Source organism: Protopterus annectens, chromosome 3.part1 (assembly GCF_019279795.1).
Source record: "Protopterus annectens isolate FY-2018-M chromosome 3.part1, PAN1.0, whole genome shotgun sequence".
Taxonomy (NCBI): domain Eukaryota; kingdom Metazoa; phylum Chordata; order Ceratodontiformes; family Protopteridae; genus Protopterus; species Protopterus annectens.
Genome location: NC_056732.1, coordinates 311,229,663 through 311,255,652, shown reverse-complemented (window position 1 = coordinate 311,255,652; position 25,990 = coordinate 311,229,663). Strand labels below are relative to the sequence as shown.

The 25,990-nt window shown below is 36.8% G+C and overlaps 1 protein-coding gene across 2 annotated transcripts in view; it reads left to right on the top strand.

Annotated features, from left to right (window-relative positions):
* The window catches only part of RBMS3 (RNA binding motif single stranded interacting protein 3), a 3,568,139-nt gene that overhangs the window by 2,683,151 nt on the left and 858,998 nt on the right, over positions 1-25,990 (top strand). For both annotated transcript variants that reach the window (XM_044066764.1, XM_044066763.1), the window contains exon 6: positions 2,000-2,079. In XM_044066764.1, the coding sequence (XP_043922699.1) occupies positions 2,000-2,079 (80 nt within the window). The remainder of the gene's footprint in view (positions 1-1,999; positions 2,080-25,990) is intronic.

Sequence of the window (25,990 nt, the reverse complement as noted above, 5' to 3'; positions counted from 1 at the left end):
CATGAAATTTTCTACAGTGGAAATTTTCTACAGTGGACACTCTGGTTTCATGTTCCTTGCTGAGTATCTTAAGCTTTTTGCCTACATTCCCTTACTGTAAATAGTAACAATCACACCCTGTCCTGAATACTGTTAAAAGTTTACCGTGCATTCTCTATACAGATGAAACAGCCATCAGCAGACATTAAAATTCAATTGCAAGACCTTTTGCCCTTGAAAACTGTCTATATTTCAAGAAACTACTTTTTAACACCTTAGTCCCCATCCTCCAAAAAAGCTATCACTGTTTTGATCACCTTCAAAGTTTTAATCCTTTCTATTTGGTTTCACTGTTCTTGACTAACCTTAACTTCCTTGAAACCATCTCTTCATTCAAATGTCTATGGTTCTGGCTGGATCAGAAGCTATATTTTGAACTACATATCAATGATATCAAATCAAAAATACAGTAAACTCTTTTCTGGACATGGAAGATCTCATATTTCTAATCATTATGAAGAAGAGAAGCTATACGGAAAGGCATGCTTTTGCCTCAACTTCACTATCCTCTTTCTTTCATCATCTCTACATCACAAATAAAACATTTATTTTTAAATAATAGTTAACAAAATATACTGTTTTATCTCCCTTGTACCAAAAACAGAACACCAATCTACTGTTTTCAAAAAAAAAAAAAAAAAAAAAAAAAAATTGGATTACAGGCCACCTAGGAGTGCAATTTCTCCTTGGTACCATCCTAGTTAAACTTTCAAACCAAAACACTTACACGTATCATATGGGAACATTCAAAGTAACTTACAAACTGTGATCTCAAATAAGTCAAAACCCTACTTTCCAAACCAACTTATCATCCAGAGAATACAGTTACTACAACTTTTCCATTCTAGGTGTAGTTTGACAATGTATGCCATATAATAAAAGAAACAGAACACAACTGCTTCTCCAGAGTACTATGACTTAAAGTTCACTGGCTCCATTTTAATCTATGACTTACTTTCAAAGTCCTTACAGCTATCATGATTGCAACAAATCTGTTAAGATGTATTTCGCCCCACACAACATTCTATTTACTGTATTGTATTAGAGTCCTTAGATGTAGAAACCCTAGTATTTTCGTCTCCTGTTTGTACTTCTCTATCTTAATTTGTTGTAAACGTCTGTATTCATCTGGTGTTTTGCATTTAATTATGTTTTTATAGAACTAGTTGGAAAATAAAATAGGTGCTCCTTGATAAGTGCTCTAACTCAATTAACAACTTTAAGCAAACAAATAAATAAATAGACTGACTCCAAAATCACATAATTTTGGAGAAGAGGGAGAAATTTAAAAAACACAACATTTATTTTTTCACGCACTGATTATCGAAGCCCATAACATTTAAATTGTTGTGAGGTTACTAACTAAAGCAACAATACATCAAGGGGCCAGAATGTAAAACAAAAAAATACATTTGAGAGGCTTTAGCCCTCTTGCACATCCATTATGAGAACAAGCTCCCACGTGTCCAAACAATGTATAAATCAACTCCAAGATTACAAAACTTTGAAGAAGAGGGAGAAAATGAAGAAAAACAGTTAACGTATCACTCTTGTCAGCCAAACCACCATGGCAGGACACTGGGGGTCATTTAAGCTTGGCATTCTGATCCGTAATCCACTGTCCTCTGGCAAATGCTGATACCGGGTTACTCTTGATTTATTTTCCCCAATCAGTTGTAGACATTTCTATGTCAGACTTGATTCTTTTCTGTGAAAACTGGAACAAAGTGAGGCTTAACTAGCAAATGAACGTGCAGCTGAAATTGGCATGCAGTATGTATGCTAATCATAGAAGAAATCAATGCACATCACACTCTTTTCTAGCAACTGTTATTGTACATATCACTTTATGATGCAGTTGAACCAATTTAAAATTGTTTGCTGTGAATACATATTATTCTGAATTGGTATGTCATTATTCATGAGTTATAATCTTGTATTTTTTATCAATATTTTCCAGGATGGAGTCCACTGAAAAATGTGAAGTAGTAATTCAACACTTCAATGGGAAATACCTGAAAATGCCACAAGGTGTACCAGGTAGGCAACAGACATTAAGTAAAAGACTGCATTACAAAAAAAATTGGAATTTCTCCATAGGAAAAACAGACATGTTCAAAAATGTATTGATCTTCATCATTACTCAAAGACTAGGACAGCCTTGATTCATTTAAGCCTTGAATTATTGTGTGAAGTGCTATTTATTTGCATTTTTTTTCTTATTCTGGTTTCAAGAAATGTAATTTCACTAATGTGAATTAGTTCAAATAACAAGTTGTTTGGTATGCTTAATAAGTTAGCAAAATAAATTTATTGAAATTGCTATAGTATTATGTAATTTAGAGTCAGTAATAACTGGTCTGTGTGGAGTGGACTAGAGTATTAAATTCCATTTAACAACAGAGCTTTCAAAACACTGGTTTTATTATGAGCTTTACTTCACTATATGGTCTGGACTACTTCAAAACAAGTATTTATTTATTACACTACAAAGTTACTATAATAAATGTAATGATATTTTTTACAGTCTTTGGGCATAGTCTGGCCTGTCAGCCTAGTTTTGTTCTGGACCATGAAAAGCCTGGTAAAGAGCTTTAGTCAAAGGTTTAGAATACCTTATTTCCTTCAGCAATGAATATTTTTGACAAAGGTGTTGTGTCTGCTGAAAACAAAATGAGCACCCCTTGATGATAAACTATTACTGGTGGCTTGTCCTTATGACGGTTCTCACTGTGCTTCCTTGCTTACTTTAGTACTATTACACCAGCCTAGGGATATGGGTTGCATTTACTTATTTGTATACAGTATGAAGGTTTAAAATGTACCACATATGCGCATTTCATATTCCTTACATCTCACACTTTTTACTGAATTATAGAACCCATGTCATGTTTGTATGTCCACATTGTTGTCTATTAACGTTTTGCATTCCTTGACACTACTACCTGAACAAACACATTGCAATTATATTACTCATTCACACCCTGGAATAGCATATCAGCAATAATACATCATTAGGTATGGTTTAGTCTTGCTCAGACCACATGTTGTACATTCTAAAGCATGAGGCCTTTGTCCCATGTACCTTGTGTACCCAGGTGCTCTTTCCTCAGACTGTATTAATGTGCTTATAAAATGAGCCTTTCTGTGAAATATATAAAATGGCCAAAAAGTATTGCAAAGTATAATAACTGAACATGCAAGTACAGTGATTATATAAAAATATATAAAAACGCAATATATTTTATTCTGCAATGTGTGGATCTGTCAGTTATATCAACAGCTTTGGTACCAGGCAAAGATAAAGCTCACCTAGTGTTGCACTGTTATTTAGATACCTCTCTCTTTACTCTCTCTTCTTCACTTCCTTACTTCTAATTTTTTCCCTGACTTTCTCTCTAAATATACCATAAGCCTGTGTTTCCCTCACTTCATATTGCAATGCCTGTTTGCATTAGACTAGCTTACCTTTTATTTCAATAAAAACTGTCTAAAATTTCTCAAAATATTAAATGATTGTCATATAACTCATATCAATTCTTAACCAATATGTTCATATCATGGCTAATTTGTTATAATATTTTAAACTGCAGTTGTTTTTGTTTTATTTTTGAAGATTGTAAAATGACTGCTCTTAAAATGTTTTGTAATAATATTGAGCTATTCTCTGCAGGCCTCTGCTGAAAATGAGCTTTTACATAGTTGGACTATCCCAGCAAACAAATGTCAATAAATAAATATTATATGTTATAAACCTGTGAGAAGAGTAACATTCAAAACAACTGCATTCAAAAATAGTTTCAACTCAGTAGCAAAGCTATTCTTAAAGCACAGCAAGCTGAATGTCTTGAATTGCAAGTTTACATTTTTACAAATAAATGGTAGGGAGAATTGCAAAAAGTAGGAAATTTGAAGACCTATGAAAGCAGTTTTCATTTGCACTACAAGGGAAGTAGAGTTTGGAATTAAGTATGTGTGTTTGTGGGTGTATGTGTGAGATGAATGTTGCTGCAATTTTGAGGACTTATCCTCAAAACAGTGAGACTGAAACTGCAAATCTTGGGAATCAATACTAAGCCTGTGGTTGCAAAATCACATTTATATCACATTATCGAAAGATGAAAATAGCGAATGCTATTTCATCGAACCTAAAATATCTAAACCACATAATATCGAACATTCAGAACAGCAAATTTTTTCCTTGGGAAAAAAATTGCTATTCTGAAACACATACACACAACACAAGCACACCTAAAAAACATCAATACACACGCATACACTTATAATCCTACAACTAACCCTACACTAAGCTATACATACACTACTATCTATCCACTTACCTTAACCCAAACCCTAAACCTAAACTCACTTAACCCGCCCCTAAACATAATTCACCTAACCCGCACCCTAACCCTAACTCACCTAACCCATGCCCTAATCCTAACAACCACACAGTCGCACACTTACCTGAACCCGACCTGTAAATCTCCACCACAGTGCTGAAAATAGCAAAGCCATATAACCGGCCAAATAAATTCTTTCCCTAGGAAAGAATTTGGTGTTCTGCAGCTTCAGGAAGGAAAGACAGGACGGAATCCACACTGTGTTGATTAAGCGCTTTCGTTTTAATAAAAACTTCCTCAGAATACCATGCCAAACAGGTATCTGTTTGGCATGGTATTCTGAGGAAGTTTTTATTAAAAACGAAAGCGCTTAATCAACACAGTGTGGATTCCGTCCTGTCTTTCCTTTCTGAGGTTTTTTGTTTTGGTTTTTGGTTCGTGAATAGTTTGTGGTTTCATGTTCTGCAGCTTCGCTATTTTTAGCGTTCGATTAAAACGGGTCAATATTAGAACATTCGAAGTTTTAAAACTTCGATGTTCTGATATAGACCCGCAAAATCTCAGAATAGGTGATCTCAAATGTAGGTTATATAAAGAAACTAATGGCTTTACAAGAAGTTTTTACCATCACTTTTTGACAAGTGCACTTTATTTTTCATATTTCGGAAACAAGCAGTTATGAGTTTCACACTTATAATAGGGAGCCACATGCGTGTGTGTGTGTGTGTGTGTGTGTGTGTGTGTGTGCACACGCATGTCTGTGTGCTTATTCATAAAAGTTTGCCTTTTTGGTTCCTCCTTGCAATCTTTTCTTTCCTGCTAGTGGCATTGTTGAGGATAAGATTCGTATAGATATGCTATGTGCCTGAGCAAGGCTTGCATTACTTACCCAGCAGTGCAAAGCACACCTGGATATAAAATGTGTTGCAACTTGCATGACAAAATGACTGCCTGAGTTCTGATTCAACAACTGGTGCAATAAAAGAAAAGAAGCAAACTGCACAGGTGTACTACAGCTCTGATAAAGTTCCAAACATTCATAGGAACAAAAGCATTTGGGTATTTATTAAACAGTCTTGTGACATCTAAGGAGTGGCATTTTGTTTCATTTCATACAATTGGTACAATGATAAACAAGTGCAGATCAACAAAAGCAGAACAAAAGAAGCACTGGCTCATGAACCGTGATAGCAGCCATGCGTTGGCCTAGTGCTGAACTTTTGATACCTGGAGGCTGTAGGTAGCAGGATCCATTGTGTTATGGAGTAAACTGTCAGCAAGATCTGCATAGGGATAATCTGCAGCATATTGTGAACACTTGTTGTTATGTTTCCAGTCTTCTGGGCAACCAGATAAAAGAAATGTTTACTAACCTGCCCAGCAGCACTTTTATTTATGTGTGATATGTTGACACTAAGCCTGCCTCTGCCCCTTACCCCAGCCCTACACTTTTAGGTCAGTACACTCCCTTTCCGTAAGACTACCACTAAACAAGATACCTACACATACAAACACGCAGGCCTAACACTAAAGTAATCCCCTTCCCCAATTATTGCTTTAACCCTAACCTGCACTCACGCATGTACACACAGACACACACACACACACACTGACATACTTAGCACCAGTGCCATGACTTAAATTGTAAACAAAAGTATCAGCATTCCTTCCCACTCCCACTACTTATCCTCATTCGATACGCAGGAAAAGTAGAAACAGTGATCCCCAGTTCCTGTCTCGCATCGTTCTCACACATTTCTTATATATTTTCTCAAAACACAACTATTCCCAATTCTGCCCATTACTCACCAGATCTGACATTACAACTCATGCACTTTTTATTTCTATATGATCCCCTTTAAATGCATGCTAACTTTGTCCTTATTATATATATATATATATATATATATATATATATATATATATATATATATATATATATATATATATATCTTACTGAGGGTAAATGTGTTTGTATATTAGATACGAGTCTGCTTCTAAAGTATATTGCACATGTAGTTTGCTTTTGAATGAAAAGTCTCATTTCAATCCTACATGAAAGTCTGTCAAATATTAAAGTACTTCTACCTGAGCATCGGTTTGTTTGTGTTTTTTTTTTTTTTTTTACTTTTGCGCTATCTTTCACTCCTTCATTTTGCTTAAGCCTGATGCTCCGTTCAGGTTTCTCTTTCATATGATATGGTTTTATTGCCTGCCTGATGTTTATTAATTGATTTTGATATTTTATCTCTGGAATAGCCCAAATCTTTCTTGTACACCCTTTTGCATTCCATCCCTTTACGTATAATTTAAGGCTTGCTTCACATGATATGGATGCGCTACTCTGCTTTTCTGTGCATGTTTTGGTGATGGTGCACTTTGCATTAACCCTGACTGTCTTATTGGCTGATTCACTGGATAATGATATAATTCAGTGTTATGAATAGCACTTCTTTTTGTCTGGACATGTACACGTTTAATATGATAAGCATGATCAAACCTATTCTCATTTACCTTCATAACCTACAGCTGCGCATGTATATGTGTACAACATTCAGTTTTTCTTCAGGCCTAGTCGAACACACAACTGATGTGTACTTAATGCTGAGTTCATTCTAAGTTATTTACACAACAACCTGCTGCTCAGCCATGTTTAACTCTTCATCAAGTATGAAGCAGAAAAGTTACAGAATATTATGGAAACTGTTAGAGACTCTAAACTTTCTGTGTTCTTTTACCAGGTGTTTTCTCATAACTGCTCCTTCTGTTGCTGGCGTTAGCTAAAAAGATCAAACAATGTTTGTTTGAAGCACAGTTTGACATAGTTGGCTTTGCACAAAGGTTCTGTACACATCATAATTGTGTAGCTATCTGATCAAGCATGTCTCTTTATTACAGAGTGCTATTATTCCCAGAATACATTAGAGCTGACATGAACTAGCAAATTCCACAATTTCTTGGGTATGTAAGGATTAGATACTGATACACTTTTTCTCCTTTACCTCATTCATGTTTAGACCCACTCGTCTTTGCTTTTTATGGTTAGCGACACAGACAGTAACCAGAGCCAGGCTGTTGTTGTCAGAAAGCTCATACAAGGCAGAAATGTATACGTGTTTAAGGAAAGACAGAAAATTAAAACAAATAATGAAAACAATCTGCTTTCATCATGTATTAAAACATTGTAACATGCCTGTGATTTTGTAGTGAGAATAATTTGGTGAGAAACATGAGATAACACTTATCCATAACATGAACAATATTTGGGACAAATTCTTAATTAAGACAGAGAAAGTACACTTTGTGTTTATTGTGCTTATGAGAGTTTGTGTGGGTACACACACACATGTCTGCATGAGTTTGTGTTTTTGTGTGAGTACAGTTTAATTGCTTCTGAACTTTTAGTGTCACTTTTTCCTCCATATGCTTTTTACCAAATACCCCACATAGACCTATTGTACTTTTTAGTCCATAGGCGTGTAATGTGATATGGACTGTTTTCAAAGGAAAGCTTGCCACTTATATCAACCGACTCTAATACAGACTAAAATCATAAACCATTCATTAAACATTGCAAACTTCTCTGAGATGTCAGTGATATTTTTAACTATTACAGTTGTTGCTTGCGTATGACATTGCAATATTGCCAGTCTGATATCTCCCATTAGCACAGTCTGTTTATTTATTCTGACCATTATTTTTCTTAAAAATTCTCTTAAACTGGCTCACTTTCTCCTTAATGCCTTACATTATCTCTGCCAAATATGTAATCCTGCACCTTTTTTTCCTGAAATTGTCCTAGAAATTAAAATTCCATGCCACTTTCCAATTTAGGAGTCTACTGGCGGTGTTTACATAGACCTCTTCTTTACATAGTGCCTTCCCCAGGAGATGTTTCATGCTCTTCACATAAACTATTAATTAGGACCAGAGCTCCAGGATCCAGGAGGAGTCTACATCATAAACGAGTAACTTGTATGGGAAAACTTAAACTTTTACTGGTCACAGTTGTTTCCCTGTGGAAAGGACTGGAGCTATAACTCTCAACTATCCAGTATTTCACAGAATTTCCAAATCTTTCCCTCATATTTTGGTCTGTCGTTCATAAAATGTGTGTGTGTGTGTGTGTGTGTGTGTGTGTGTGTGTGTGTGTGTGTGTTTTCTGGCAAATCACTGGGAATTTAAGTTGATAAATAATAAGATATACTTGACTTTTTTATACAGTCTCATAGTAGAATACTACACCATTAACCCAAGAGGCCTTTTTAAGCCTAGCCATGCTTCCCAATAAAATTTGATAGCTATTGGTGGTTTCTGTGAGTATATAATTGGGAACAGGTGGCCAAGCATTTACAAGCTTCATCTCCCTAACAGAGACAGTGATGCCAGACCAGGTGTATATCTGCAGTTCCCCATATGCCTATCCAAGTTTCATTTGAATAACAGAGAAGATGACCTGTGATGGGAATCCTGCTCAAGATAAGAGGTAGCCTTTGAGATACATACCTGTTCCTCCATCATGTCCTGTTTATTTTGCAGGCAAGATTTAGGACCCTGAACCAGGTGTCCCTAATGCTCTTTGTTTTATGGATGTGCATCACTTCCATTAGTTCTGGATCAGAGAGGATGCTTTGTAGGCCAGGCATATGCCACTTCTCAGCAGTCTGTAGAAGACCAAATATAAGGCCAAACTCTGAGACAGTCTGTAGATGACTTGTTTTCCATACCATGTATCCTTTATGTGAGGAATCTCTGAGGACATAGAATGATTTCCTCACTACAATAGACACATGATGGTCAAATGCCAAATCACTCTCTGCATATGTTCCCAAATCCCTGACTACAAACTTTACTCTTAGGGCATATTATCAATGCAGTAGTTTGCTCAGGTGAGCCTCTGTTTGAAAGATACCATTATATACTTTTTGGCATCGAGTTTAAGATCACGACCCTAGTATCTGCTATTAGTCTGTGTCAGGCCTTCTTCAAGGATATTTGTGTCTTTGGGGAATACTCTGGCTGCATCCAGTTTGTAATCATCTACAAACTTGGTCAGCCAGGGGCCCTTGATGTTAGCCTTGATCTCAGAGAAGTATACAGGAACAGCCTCAGCTCTGATACCTGATGTACCCCACTAGTAACCAGCCTTTTTTTGTGAAGGAAAACTCCCTTATTTTAACTTCTAACATCTTGGGTCCTGTCTGTTGTGATCTGTAGTGAGAGTAGGAAACAGGTGGAGGAGACCCTGGAGAGATGGAGATATGCTCTAGAGAGAATAGGAATGAAGGTCAGCAGGACTAAGACAGAATATATGTGTGTGAATGAGAGGGAGGATAGAGGAATGGTGAGGATGCAAGGAGTAGAGGTGGCGAAGGTGGATGAGTTTAAATACTTGGAGTCAATAGTTCAGGGTAACGGTGAGTGTGGAAGAGAGGTGAAGAAGAGAGTATAGGCAGGATGGAGTGGGTGGAGAAGAGTGTCAGGAGTGATTTGTGACAGACGAGTACCTGCAAGAGTGAAAGGGAAGGTCTACAAGAGGGTAGTTAGACCAGCTATGTTATATGGGTTGGAGACAGTGGCGTTGACAAAAAGGCAGGAGTTTGAGTTGGATGTGGCAGAATTAAAGATGTTAAGATTTGCACTGGGTGTGACGAGGGTGGTCAGGATTAGGAGTAAGTATATTAGAGGGTCAGCCCAGGTTGGAAGGTTTGGAGACAAAGCCAGAGAGGCACGATTACGTTGGTTTGGACATGTGCTGAGAAGTGATGCTGAGTATATTGGGAATAAGATGCTAAGGATGAAGCTACCAGGTAACAGGAAAAGAGGAAGGCCTAAGATAAGGTTTATGGATGTGGTGAGAGAGGACATGCAGGTGATTGGTGTGACAGAGCAAGATGCAGAGGACAGGAAGAAATGGAAACAGGTGATCTGCTGTGGCGACCCCTAACGGGAACAGCCGAAAGAAGATGATGATGATCTTGGGTCCTGTCTATAGACCAATTGGTTATCTAGAGAGTGACTTAATGGATTGTACCTAGTTTGGTGAGCTTTTCTTCAATGCCCAAGTGAGGTATTTGTCAAATACCTTGACCAGGTCAAGGTAGGCAGTATGCACCATTTTGCCCTTATCCATTGCTTTGGTGACCTTGTCAAAGAAGTCCACCACGTTGAGTAGGCAAGACCTGTCCTTGACAAAACTAAACTGATTTGGGTCCAATGTGTGTAGGTTACTTATGTCATCCTTTAGGATATTCATGATTATTCTGCCCTTAGCTTTGCATATCAGGCTAGTCAGGCTTATGGACTGATAATTCTCTGGATCACTGGATGGCCTACCTTTGTACAATGGGATAACCACTGCAGTATTCCATCCATTTGGCATGAAGCCTGTTTTGAGGCTGTGGTTAAATAGTGTTTCTTGTGGTCCCAAAAGTTCATGTTTCACACAATGAGGGAGTCAACCTGGAATATTACTGTTACCTATTAATGCAGTGTTTTTGGCCTTAGAGAGCACTTCAGTCACCTGCTTTATCGTGATAACTGAAGGAATTACAGATGTACATATTTCCTGAACAGTATCTACTAGAGGGGTGGGGCTTGGAAATTGGAACTAAATCTGTTGGCCAGAGGTTTGCTATATCTTCCAACTTCATGCTAGTGGCACCATTTACAATTCGTTTGGTTCATTGCTTTATATTGCCATTGGAATATTTGAGACATTTTCTGTTTAAGTTTAGTGACTTTACGGCTGATACCATCAGCACTATATGTGGCCTGATGGAAGTAATATTGGAGAATAATTTTTTTCACTTTTAATGGGAAGTATTACCAGCAAAAGAAGGGGATCGCCATGGGGCCACAGTGGCACCATACTTTGCTAACATTATCATGGGGTGGTGAGAAACCCAAACACTTAAAATGATCCTGTTTTTTTCAGCACACATTAAAATGTATAAAAGATTTGTTTTTCATCACAGACACATCCATTGACCAAATAAAGCAGCTTATTCAGTATGTTAAAAATAGTGTGCAGTTTCAATCTTTTACTTAAGGTGGTTTGGTCGTCAGTGTAGATTTTTTGGATATCACCATCAGCTGGAATGAGGTTTCAAAGAATATTTTTCATCAAATGTATAGGAAACCTTGTTTTTCAAATAAATATTTGCATTACTTAAGTCCACGTCTGGTTTATGTGAAGAAAAACATTCAAAGGGGCCAGATGATCAGAGCATCTCGGCTTACCACTGATCAAGGCATTTTTTTAGAGACTATAAAAGAAATTGTTGTTATGTTCAGTCACAGAGGATATGATTTCAGTTTTCAAATAAAATAGACTAGAACTAGATAATAGATAATAATAGAGAATAGATAAACTAGAGCTAAAGTCCAAGGAACTTCCCAAACAAGATAAAAGTTATAAAAAAGGACATTAATTTAGCGCTTTCATCCGCACACAAAAAGGACTTCATCAAAATGTCCCATAAAATCATACACTGCAATTTATATGATTTAGAATGTAACTAAACTACACAATTGCTTGTAAGATTTAAAGACATAAAATAGAATTTTAATACAATGACTAAGTACATTAAAATTTCACCAACACTTAAATTAATACAAAACTTATATAAACTTAAAAAATAAACTTTAAAAATCACCCCTTAGGTGATTTTTTACTGTAGTTGTTGTCAGCTTCAAAACAGGCTGAATAGATGCATAATCATTAATTCCTGGGTAATACAGAGTATGTAGCTTAAGTTGCCATCTATATTCTTTATTCTCTAATGCTGTTTTAACATCCCCACCTCTGGAGTTCAAAGTGACTTGATCCAAATTTGAAAATTTAAACTTGAAAAAGACAGGCAAGTAGTTGAGTGCTTAAATAAAGCATTATTTTCATTGTGTTTACAAATATCTTATCAGTGTTCATATATTCTTTTACAAAGGCTGCTTTCAGATTTCCCAACCTAAAATACAGGGAATCCTGAACATTTGGTAAGACACACCACTAGTTTTGAAGGATAGTTGCCTTTACAAAAATATACTTTAGAGTGAACACTGTTTTCTAAAACCAAACTTTCCTCTTCAAGAATAAATGAGCACTGATTCTTTTCATGTTCGAATCCCTGACTGTCTGACCCTCCCTCAAACAATTTTTTCATGTTGAATCCAGTCTTGTAAATGAATAGTGGGTCTCCCCTAGAAGGTTAAGCACATTAGGACTAGCCTTAACAATTTTCCATTTTTTCTCTAATAATGTTCTTAATTTCAACTGACTGAGAACTATATTGAACTACTAGAGCTTTTTCATAGTTTTTTGCTAGTGGGGCCTGGATTTTATGGGGTAACTTAATACCCAAAAATGGCTTATATCTAGTACTCCATTCACTTTCTACTTGATGTCTAATACTTTGTACCAGGGAGCTAGGATAACCCCTGGCTAAAACATATTAGCCACATTGTTGAGTTCTCCCCATAGATTTTCACAGTGGGAGGTCATCCTTGCCATACGTATACACAGTTCTTTCATCAAAATTTCCTTTTGGGCTAGGAGGTGGCAGCCAGAAAAATGGAGATATGAGTCGATAAAACATGATTTCCTATATACTTTAGATCTAAATCCTCTGTCAGTGTGAGACATGAGAGTGTCGAGATAATTAATCTCAGTCTTCTCAACATTATAAGTAAATTTTAGATAGTCAGAAGTGTTATTCAAATAATCAACAAACTTAGGTTTCTGTATCTCAAACCCACTACAAAGAAAAAAATATATCATCCAAAAACTTTACACACATTCTTATGTTATGGGGTAGTCTTTCTAGCCAGGCCTCCAAACAGAATATTCAATACTCTGAGATTTCTCTTTGTGATATCTAAAATATAATTTTCAAGAGGCCTGGCAGAATGACCTTATATGGTCACCTGGCTCTAAGTTCTCACAGCATTACCCTTTGAAGCTGAGACAGGAATTTAACATAGATGGCTACAATACACATCTAAATGTTTATGGCAGTGCCTGGGGCTCCCCCTCTTTTTACTGAGCTAATGAACAAAGGCTTTTCCCAGACCTAGCGTCTCCAGTCCTATTCAGAATTGTGGGGTACCATTTTAATGGTTTAACAGTTCATTTACATTTCCCTTATTTTTTCTGAAAATAAGTTAGCTGGCACATTTAATTCAATTGCAATAAAACATGTACATTTATTTTCATTCCAGCAGGGTGCACTGTTGATACATTTTTAACACAAGCAATGTTCACAAATACATTTTCAGCACAAGTATCTGTACGAATAATTTGATATAAAAATGGCATACAGTTCTAATGCATTTGTAACACAAGCATCTTGTATAAATCAGATTGATATTTAAAGGACATATCATTCTTACAAAACTCCAGCTGGCTATGCTGGCACTTGCCCATATCATAACAAAGTGCATCACCCAGTTTCATGTGTGAAAAGTCTAAGTCTATTAACCACTATTTGCAAAATGATAACACCAAGAAGCCTTGAGCATTCACAATGAAAAAACATGGGATGTGTAAGTGTGGGTTTTGGAGTGTCTGTAGTTACACCTGGGAAGGACCACCTATTATGCTTTCCCATATGGATAGAAGCATTGGCATTAATGCCCATTATAAGTGTAATTCCACAGGTCTGGTTTACATTACTATTTGTTCACATTGTGAGGCTTGCTATGGAATATATAACCCTAGAACATGTAACAATTGTTGGAGTCTACAGACAACCAAAATCAAGTGCTGATAACATAGAGGAATTCATACATTTTTACATGAAACACATGATGGAAGAATAATAGTGACAGAGGACTTAAAATTACCAGAAGCAGACTGTAATAATATCGATTCAAAAAAATTAGTAACAAAATTATTTACAATGTATGTTCAGGAACAACAGTTGCTTCAGACTTTAAAGCAGCCTATCAGGGAATGGAACATACTAGATGTGGTTTGTGTTCCTAAGAAAATAACTGTTACTTAATGTCAAGTTTTACCACAGTTGATGTGCAGTGATCATGGGGTTATACAGGTTAAATTGTTGCTAAATAATTCTGCTAAAACGATATCTAAACCAATGCACAGAAAAAGAAAGAAAGAAGAAGAAAGGCTGCAAAAATACCTCACAAAAAGGATTTCCAGCCTCAAACAGATGTCCTACGCAGACCGTCTCAAAAAACTCCAGCTTTAACTCCGTGACATATCGCCTACTCAGAGGCGATCTCTACCTAACATACAAAGCTATGTCAAACCCAGAGTTGTTGGACATGCTCCCCTTAAAGAAATCCTAATCCCTCTGAGCTACATGCTCTAGGGACCTAAATCTTGTCACCACAATAAACAGAACATGCTGGAGGTATAGATTCCTGTCTCAGAGACTTCCCATACTCTGGAACAAACTACCTATCTATAGCAAACAAAGTTCCTCATTAGCACTCTTCAAGAAAAATCTTGGTGATTGGATGTGAGATAGGAAATTCACCCCGGGGATCACTTCTGTGGCTATGCTCGACAGGGGCACAAGAAAATAATTTTCTTGGGTGGCGAAAGCCAAGGTACCTTTTTGGCTAGGCTTATACAGGTCCTAGGGCCAATAGCCAAGTATCTACCTATGAACCTATGAAACTATAAGAGTAATAACAAATTATATTTAAGCAAAACAATGCTATAGAAAACTAACTGGAGTGATGTTTTTAGCAGAAAAACTGTAGAAGGTATGTTGCAAATTTTGAAAGAGAAATTGAATGCAAACAAGTCAAAAATGTTTAGCATCAGTATCTAGGCACACAAAATCAGGAGGATATATTTCCATAGGAACAAGATGCCAGATAAAGGTGAGAGACAATAAATATAAGAAATTGAAAAGAGGTGGAACTATAAATTTGAAAATGAAATATAAAAGCTGAGCAGACACATTTAAAATAGTAAAGACAGGATCAAGAAAATTTTGAATAAAAATTATATAAAGTTATTGACCATAATCAGAAATCAATTTATAGATAAGTAAGATATGGTAGGAGTAAAGACATATAAATTGATAAATGTTGCGTAGATTCTAAAATTTGTTCTCAGATACAAACAAATTATATATATATATATATATATATATCTTTACAAAATCTTATGAAAAGTAGATTTGCTGCACAAAGGGAGTGATAAATTTTACTAGTATCATCCAGATAACTTCAGACAGTGAAATCAAATTATATTACAATGAAAAATTACTACACAAGCTGGACTCAGATAAAGCACAGGAAGGAGATAGAATTAGTGATAATGACCTGAAAACACTTTGGCATGAACTTACAGTACTATTATATCTGTTATTCACTAGGTCATGTAAATATAGAGAGATTCCTCAGGACTGGAGGCATGCACTGTTAAACCAGTCTTTAAGGGAAAGTGGAGTAGGACAAATCTAGAGTCATACAAACCCATAAGTTTACTTTCTTGTTGTGAGGAAATAATGGAGGAGGTTATTTTGGATAAGTTATTGTCAGAAATGGAAGGGTTGGGACTTGAAATTATATATCAACATGCAGATATTGAAAATCAATCTATACATACCTGTAACAGGATGACTTATAACAACATAATAACAGCTATAAATGAAAATTTGTGTAGTGATGTAATTTGTATAGACTTAACTTAACCATTTGATAGGGTCATACACAAAACACTGATCAATAAATTAGAACAAGTAATTAAATGTACTGTTTGGGAAAAACAAAACATCCATGAATTACCACATAGGTGGCAGCCCCCTTAATACAGAAGAGGTAATAAGAGATCTGGGGACCCAGGTAGATAGTAATCTCTCCTTTGACAATCATATTGCCAAAGTAGTTAGAAAATCCTTCTATGTAGCCCATCTAATTACTAAAGGGTTCGCATCTAGAAATAAAGAGGTTATAGTGCCCCTCTACTCGTCACTCATCAGACCCATCATAGAGTACAATGCCCCATTTGAAATGTAACTCACAAGACACTTCCAACAGCTGGAAAGACCACAAAAGTACCTCACCAAGAGGATTACTGGCCTCAAACATATGTCCTATGCAGCCCGACTGGGAAAAACTCCAGCTATACTCGGTTGCATATCGCTTACACAGAGGTGATCTCTGCCTGGCTTACAAAGCCATGTCCAACTCAGAATTGATTAACGAAATCCAAGTCACTGAGAGCCACTCGCTCTAGTGAGCTAAACCTCGCCACAACAATAAATAGAACATGCTGGAGGGATAGATTCCTGTCACGGAGACTCCCCATGCTTTGGAACAAAATTCCTAACTACATTTGGCAGAGCCCCTCACTAAACTCTTCAAGAGAAACCTTGACGAGTGGATGGGTAACAGAAAATACACCCCTGGGATCACTTCATTGGCTCTACTTGACAGAGGCTCAGTTAATTAATCAATGGGGTGACGAAAGCTGACACACTCTGGCTAGGCTTATAAATGCCCTCTGGCAGATAGCCTAGTACATACCTATGAACCTATAAGATGGGTAGCTGCATGGCTTACAAATAAGACATGGCCGGTATCTTACAGCAATAGGACTGATACAATTCTTTGTTAGTTTCACGGTGCCACACAGGGTTCTGTCCTAGGCCCATACTTATTTAGGTTGTATCTTTCAGATTTATCTTTTTCATTTAAGGTGTTTTACAGTCTGTATTCAGGTGACTTGAAAACAGGTTAATTGATTACATGTGTTATAGATAGGCATGCCTATTAATTGACCATTTGGGCCGAGGAGAATAATATGTTGAAAAATACATCAAAAACTAAGCTTATGTGATTTGGGAGACATATATTGAAAAGTGAATATTTAATACAGCACACAGTGAGTGAAACTGTAGATTCATTTAAGGACCTGGGTATATGGGTAGATCCAGAGTTGAGTTTTTCTAATCATATCAACCAATTGGCTAATAATAGTTATAAAACTCTAGGTTGTATAAAAAGATTTATAAAGTTTAGGAAATCAGAACTGATGAAATCATTGTTTGTTAGTTACATTAGACCCAAATATGAGTATGGAATGATAATACAGAAATCTTATAAGAAAACAAGTATGAGTAAACTAGAAAGAGTACATCGGAAATATACCATGTGAAAATTTAAGTTATTAAAGACTAAAACATCTGAACTTGTACAGTGTATCTTACAGAAATTTATAAGGATATCTTATTCAGGTATATAGAGCATTTAGAGACTACTTCTAGGAATGTTTGGGGTCATCAAAAAGTAGTTAAGAGTCATCAGACAACCCATGTAGAAGATTATATAGAAAACTCCTGGAACAATCTCATGTTGATCAGGATCAAACACAGGAATAGTTAAGGAGAGACAAATTCAAACTAAAGGATGAAAGGTTAATATTGGTGGCCTAAGACAGTGGACATAGTGGGTATACAAAGTTCATTGAACATGTGGGAGAAACAGACAAATGTAGGTTTTGTAAAACAGAAGTGGAAACATTTGCATATTGTGACATACTAATGGCAAAAGAACTGTATACTGAAAGGCATAATAATGTGGCAAGACTGTTGCACTGGGGATTGTGCAAACATTGCAATACTGAAGTAACTAAAAAAACACTGGAAACATGAGCCATGGGATTGTGCAAACATTGCAATATTGAAGTAACTGAAAAACACTGTAAACATGAGCCACAGAGCATCACAGAAAATCCTGAAGTCTATATCACATGGGATCACCGATTACCAACAGTTCAAAAGATTGATGCGAGAAAGCCAGATATAGAGGTCGACGAAAAGAAGACAAAAGTAGCATTGATAATTGAAATTCCTACACCCACTGGCTACAGAGTCTTGCATACAGAGAGACACAAAGTCATAAAATATCTGGATTTGCAGGCCAAAATGAAAGCGATGTGGAAGAAAGATATCCAGACAGTTTCAATAGTAGTAGGAGCAATGAGTCTTATAAAAATAATCTACAATCGTTTTTAGATAAGTTACTGATACATGTAACTCGGTATGAACTGAGGAAGGAGTCATTACTGTGCACATTGTGGGTTCTGCGAAGAACACTTCTGGCTGACATCAAAGAATGAAACAATATTACTTTCATGAAGTTTAATCATACTTTGACTTAGGAATAGGGTCCATTCCTGTCATGGTATTAGAAACCCAACAGATTTGAGAAATTTAAAAAAAAAGATTATATAGAAATGAAAACTGTACTGACTGGATCTATGAGATAGTAGCTGATGCATGACATAGCCTACTAAATTACATTAAAACAAGCACTAATTTACATATTTCTAAGAACAGCCTGGTCACTTATTGTGGAAATAACTGTTTTGGTATATTGGAAGGCTAGAAGAGCATTATTGCTCATGCCTGAAATATTTGTATGCATGTATGTATGTATGTATGTATGTATGTATGTGGGTATGTATGTATGTATGTATATATGTATGTATGCATGTAATCACGTTACATACAGCAAGCACTAGAAAAAAGACAGATCAAGAATATCTGTGGAGGTTGACTTGATGATTGGAATTCAGGAGGGCAGTTTTATTGATTCGGTATGACCTGAAGTCATGTTGGGCAGAATAGAGTAGTTTGTTATCTAATAAATGTTTGAGAAGTTAGGACTGCATATATTTTTCAAGGATTTTAGATATCTGGTAAAGCATGTCTATAAAGATGTAGTCACAGAATTCACTAGAGTCTCCTCATTTGTGTAAGACAATAATTAGTTATTTTTCCCAATAATAGATGCACAGCTTTCTTAGTTTGATTTGTTTTTGAGGATAGAGAACGGGTGAGCTAAAGAGTTAGCAGCCATGCTGAGAGAAGATTATCAGCAGTTAGTGTAGGGAGGTTTAGCTTTTGAAGTAGATTTTTGATAGTGGAGATGGGGACTGGGGTGATATAGAAAGCAGAGAAGGTGGATGGTTGTTAGTGAGTTAGGTGTATGAGTTTTTGAGGCAAGAACTGAGTTGATTAAAAATAGGTTCTTTATGGACGATGCTAGTAAGGGTTGCTGGTGCTGGACAGGGTGGGCTGAAGTCAATGATTCTGAATGGAAAACCAGAACTGTTTGGAGTTCTTATGTGGGTATCCTGGAGTATGGTGTATTTTTTTGTATCAGATCTGACTTATTCTTTTGTGTGGATGAAAAATGATCAGAACATTTGGAAATCTTTGTCTGTTTTCTTATGAAACTATGATTTCCTGGCTTTATATCTGACTTTCGTAAATTCTTTTGTAATTTTTGTGAGCCATGGCTCATGGTTGAATTTAACACTTTTATTACCTGTAAGAGCTTATCTGGTTTAGTATAGTGAGAAGGGTATCATTAAAATATTGAACAAATTCAGTAAATAAGAATAAAATATTTATATTATGTAATATGCATTTGGTTTATATAAATCCAGGCACGTTGTGTTTTAATAAAGTAAATTTGGTTATTGTCATCAACTTGGCATTTTTTCTGTTTGTCTGGATTGACAGTATTGCAACTATTGGATTTATACAGTGTTTATCATTGCTGCAAGTATAGTAGGTGTGCATTTGGTTTACATAACTATATCAGTAGTGGAAAATATTTTGCATTAACATACATTTTCCCTTTCCTAATCCTATGGTTCTAGGTTCAAATTAAGTTATAGATTTAAAACAATTACCATACTTAATGTTGTTTGTATAAAATAAAATGTATTACTCTATAAAAATATTAAATTAATGTGATTTAGTAAATAAGCATTGATTACCATGTACAGGTTAACAAGGCACAATAAGTCACTTACAGTAATGTAATGTATGGCTCTCTATTACGCTGTCACAGACGCAGGTTGTCGAATGGGTCTTTGTCGAACTGAAAAGTGCAAAAAGGCAAAATAGTGATGCAGCGTTTCAGCAAATTCTTTCCCTGGGAAAGAATTAGTCTGGCCGCTTACGCTACTTTGCCTTTTCAGCACTGTAGTCTGATCTTGGAGTTAATATATTTCAGTAGGAGGGTGTGGGGGGCACAGTCCCCACATCAGGGGGTGTAGGGGGCAAACCCCCCCACATTATGCAATGTTTAATAGTTTTTTTTTTCCTTGGAACAGCAATTTTTTTCCCTTGGAAAAAAAAATCGCTGTTCTGAGGTTTCGATTTTGTAAGCTTTTGCTTACATGGGGTCGATTATATGTCGTTTGCTCTTCTGAGCATGCGATATCATAATATAGACCCTAATGTCTATCAAAAAGTTTTAGGAGAAATAATGTTTGTAATTTCCGGCAATAAGGTTATTTACTATTCAAATGCTTTTGAAAAGGAAAACGATTGGTAAGGTTAAGGTTTAGGAACAGGCAGTGAGGTTCATTAACACAGGATATTTCTGGATCTCGTTTTACATTCCTGGTATAACATGGCACACAAAATTTAGTAAAGGGCAATTCTCTTGCATTATATCTCCTTGCTGCAATGTTATTCTGGGGAGAAATGGAGCATAGTCTTTAAGGAAGCATTCCAACTTAGTGAAAGTCCTCAACAAAATGTTTCCAAATCATTCAGAATTTGGTCCATGATTTCTAAATTCACTTGATAGTAATTCAAATTACGGATGTCATTGTTTCTATAAAAATATACAACAGTCATTTATTACACATTGTTTATACAAAGTGATATTGTGACATTATAGACTATCCCCTATGCATTGCCTACCATGTGCACAGCAGTCTGACCAAATACATCAGTACAGACTTTTCCTCTCCCACCAAGTCAAGAACCATCCCTATGCATCCCTCATGTATTCTATCAACTAAAATACTCAAACTAAATGCATCCCTACAAGTTAACAAAATAACCCTCCCATCACATCTATTACCAACTGCACCCAATCATAAAGTTTCCCTAAAATGCAAACTCTTTCACAAACTGATAAAACTAATAACCTCATGCATATCAAAACTTGCCCTCAGTGGAGACATCCACCCCAACCCTGGCCCCTCCATCTCTAACCCCACTTCTAATAATCAGACTAACAACCACAACTTCTCCCAAATCCTAGCCAGTAGAAAACCAAATGACCTCCTTCTGCTAAGCCTAAATATCAGAAGTATAACCAACAAAGTCCACAAACTCCATGCGCCATAGACTTGTACTCCCCAGATATAATCATCCTGACAGAAACCTAGCTAAAGCCTCACATTACCAGTGAGGAAATCCTCCCTAATGGTTACAACATACCATGACTAGACAGATTAAACAAGAAAGGAGGTGGTATAGCTATAATATTTAAACAGCATTTAAACATCCAGGTCCTAAACTCATCAGCTCCCCAAATTGCCACCGAAGAAATAATATATACCAACCTGAAAATAAACCAAAATAATACCATCAACATAATAGGATGCAACTTCCCACTAGAAAACCTCCTCAGCTGGACTACCCACCATCTCCCCCAAGTGACCATAATTTTAGGTGACTTCAATATTGATTGGCAATCCTGTCCCGGCAACCATCCAACCCATCAGCTAAACCTTCATGTCTTTATCCAGCTATTCAAGTCACCAGCCAGAATAAATAAAAACTCCAACAAGCACACTACCCTGGATTGGATACTAGTCAGCAAGATTCCTCAGTCCTATGTAGCAGGCTGCCTATCAGATAGCCTCAGTGATCATTCCCCAACATTCCTACTCAAAAAACACCTATAGCAAGTTAAACCGGTCATCTACCGTCAAATACGTAAAAAACTACACTTTAACCCAATCACATTCATCACATCCCTCAAAGAATGTAACTGGCACCCTCTAAATTACCTCAGCCTAGATGACGCCATCCAATTTTTCAGTAACACCTTCCTAAGCATCCTAAATAACCATGTCCTCATAAGACTGACCAGAACCAAAATCCAACCCTCCCCATGGCTACAGAAAACCACTAGGTCAGAAATGAAAAACAGAGATAAAACCTGGGAACCCCCTCAGCTAGACAGAAATTCCTAGAACTATGCAATAGAGTCAAAAACCTAATAAAGCAGGACAAAATGCAATACTACCAGTCTGCCCTCAACTCCTCCCAACACAACCCCAAACAATTCTGGACCTCCATAAACTCCATCCTCCACCCAGGTAAAATCAATACCCCTACACTTAACATTCCTCACTTCTCAGAAAATATTGCTACCTCATTCAACACACACTTCACACAAACCATACTATCACTAGGTAGACAACACAACCCCCCCTCCCCTATACCCACACCTTCACCCAGTAATCCCCTCACACTCTTCTCATTTTCTCCCATTCCTACCTCCAACATAAGAAAACTCTTAACTAAACTTAAACCCACAAAATTAGCAGTAAACAACCTCCCAAGTGAATTCCTACAAATTGCAGCTGATGCTCTGGCCTATCCAGTATCAATCTTGATTAACCAATCTCTGTCAGAATGCTACATCCCTACACTATGGAAAATATCACACATCATTCCTCTTCACAAAGGCGGCCCCTCCAAAGAACTAACCAACTACCACCCCATAGCGATTCTATCTCCACTCTCCAAAATACTAGAGAGATGCATTCACTCTCAAATCTCAGACTACGTCCTTACTAACAACCTCCTTTCTAATACTCAACATGGTTGCCGACCAAACTATAGCACCATCACTGCCTTACTCTCTTTTACTAACACTATCCTTCACCATAAAAACAATGACCATCTCTCCTCTGCTACTTTCCTAGACTTATCTAAAGCATTTGACATGGTCCCACACAAACAACTCATCTCTGCACTCAGTAACCTATCCTTTTCTCAATCAGTCACAAACTGGTTTCAAAGTTACCTGTCTGACCGCCAGCAATCTGTTGTATGGCAAAATGACATATCTCCCCAACTACCTGTCTCTATTGGTGTTCCCCAAGGATCCATCCTTGGACCCCTACTCTTCTCTATTTTCACCAATAATCTAGCCTCTGACACCAAACATGGCACACTCATACAATACGCAGATGACTCAACCATCATCTGCTCAGCCCAGTCCCTACCAGAACTGCAAAAAGTCACACAAGATGCCTTTTCCTCTGTTGAAACTTGGCTATCCAATGCTCAGTTAATACTCAACCCAAACAAAACTAAACTCCTCATCTTTGAACCCATCAAACATACTCAAAACAACTCTCAGTTTAACATCACAGCAAAAGGCAACACCACCAACAGATCACACCAAATTGATAGGAGTTGAAATAGACAACAATCTCAAATTTGACATTCACATATCCATGACCATAAAAAAAAGTCCACAAAAAACTAGGAGCCTTATACAGAAATAAGCAACTCCTCACCAAAGCAGCTAGGAGTTCAGTTGCAAATTTGCACCTTATCTACACCCTACTTTACGCCTCTCCAATATATACAAACCTAAGGCAATGTGATCTAAGTAAACTCGAGACCTGCTACAACAAAATCACCAAATTCACCACCGGAGCATCCTACTGCAGTCACGACTGTCTCTCACATACTGAACTAGGCTGGCTAGAACTCCCTCACCTCCTTCAATGGTATCAACTCGCACTCTCCCACAAACTAGTAAACCATCCTCTAAAGGTCCCATCCCTCCAGAATCTACTCCAATCCTATCTCACCACCAGACCACTACAATCCAGTAACAAAAATCAATTACAGGTTACTAGAGCCAATAACACTGCTGGAGAAGCACTATTCTCCAGTACTATAGCCAAATTATGGAACACCCCCCCCCCCCCACAATAACCTCTCTACCATCATGCACCCACTTCAAAGCTTTACTAAAAGCGCACCTAAAAACATGCTGGCTATACCCTTGTAACTCTCCCCTCTAACTTCTCCCACTCCATCTACCCTCTACCTCTCTTCCACCCCACCAACTACCTTTGATTACAGCAAGCCCTGATACTTCTATGCCTATCTACTTATTATATGGCAGTAACTTCTTATTGTAACAATTGTTAATATCTGCTATGACTTTGTGGATGGAACAGATGCTAGTTATCTACTGAATGTACTATGTTCTTCATCTGTAACTATGTTAGTAATATTTTAATTGCTAGGATTCTTCATCTGTAACTATGTCTGTAATATTTTAATTAGTGGAGCTTTTCTCCCCAGGCCTCCGCTGAAAATGGACCTGCGTCCAGTCAGACTTTCCCGGTCAACAAATGTAAATAAATAAATAATAATAAACAAATATTTATTACAAAAACACAGCTGCTCTAGAAATTAACAACTGAAACATCCTGTGCATAGTGCGTAATTACACTTAGTGCCTTAAGCATCTTTCAGGTTATTTTTTTTTAACCTCTCAAAGTTATGAAGAGTTTGTTTACATATGATTCAATCCCTCAAAGTACTTCTTATGCATGTGAATTACTATATGTGAGTAATATGAGACTTGAAAAACTCCTGGACTATTAGGAGACTTTAAAATTCTCCAGATTCATTTACACTTACTTGAAAATAATGTGTTCATTATCAAATAAAAGTCCTCAAGATTTTTTCTTTCTAAACATATCACCATCTCCTTGAAGAGTTAATTTGTTTCACTGATATGTATTAAAGGGCTTCCAGGCTGTGGAATGGACATTACAATTACTTATTTTGTAGTTCTTCCCTTCAATAAAGATGCTTTCTTGTACTTTAAGTTTTGGTATTCCTCTTTGTGGCCTCCATCAGTGCATGGAACGGACGGCATAACAATATGAGTCCTTGGAAGGAAACTTTAATCTGCATTCAGCTGTGCAGTTCTACTTTAGTTGACATTCGAGAACACAAAAAGTGACCTGCCTGGGAGCAAGGCACTAATGACTTAGACACAGAACTGCAAGTTCTTTTACAATGAGGAAAACCCTGGGTTTACAATAACTTTGAATGTTATCTTTACTATGAGGTATGGTGATACTTGACTTAGTATATCTTCTGGAAACACACACATATATGTATATATGAACACACATACAGACACACACACACATATATGTACACATATGCATATTATGTGTATGTGTGTGTATGTATATATACATATATATATATATATATATATATTGTATATACAGTATATATATATATATATATATATATATATATATATATATATATATATATATGTATATACACTCACACACACACACGCACACATGCACACACACACACACACACACACACACACACACACACACACACACACACACACACACACACACACACACACACACACACACACACACACACACACACACACACACACAGACACACACACACACACAGTGAGAGAATGTGTAACAAACTGTAGTGGGATGCAGCACCCCCCCCCCCCCACACACTTGTCATTTGGTGCAGGGAGAATGAAGTCATCCTGCAAAAATGTTTTAATGGTATTAAAGCAACTGTCATTATTTGTTATAATACAGTATATTTACAGATTTGTATTCAATATTACATAACTTGCTAGTATGGATTTTGAACTCTACAGCCAGCTTGCCTATGCTTTCTTTTGTCTATCCTTTAGGGAGCCGTGTACCTCAGCACATATGTGTGGTCACAGTGAAAGGCTCTACTGTGATCACACTTCCTCATAAACTTCTT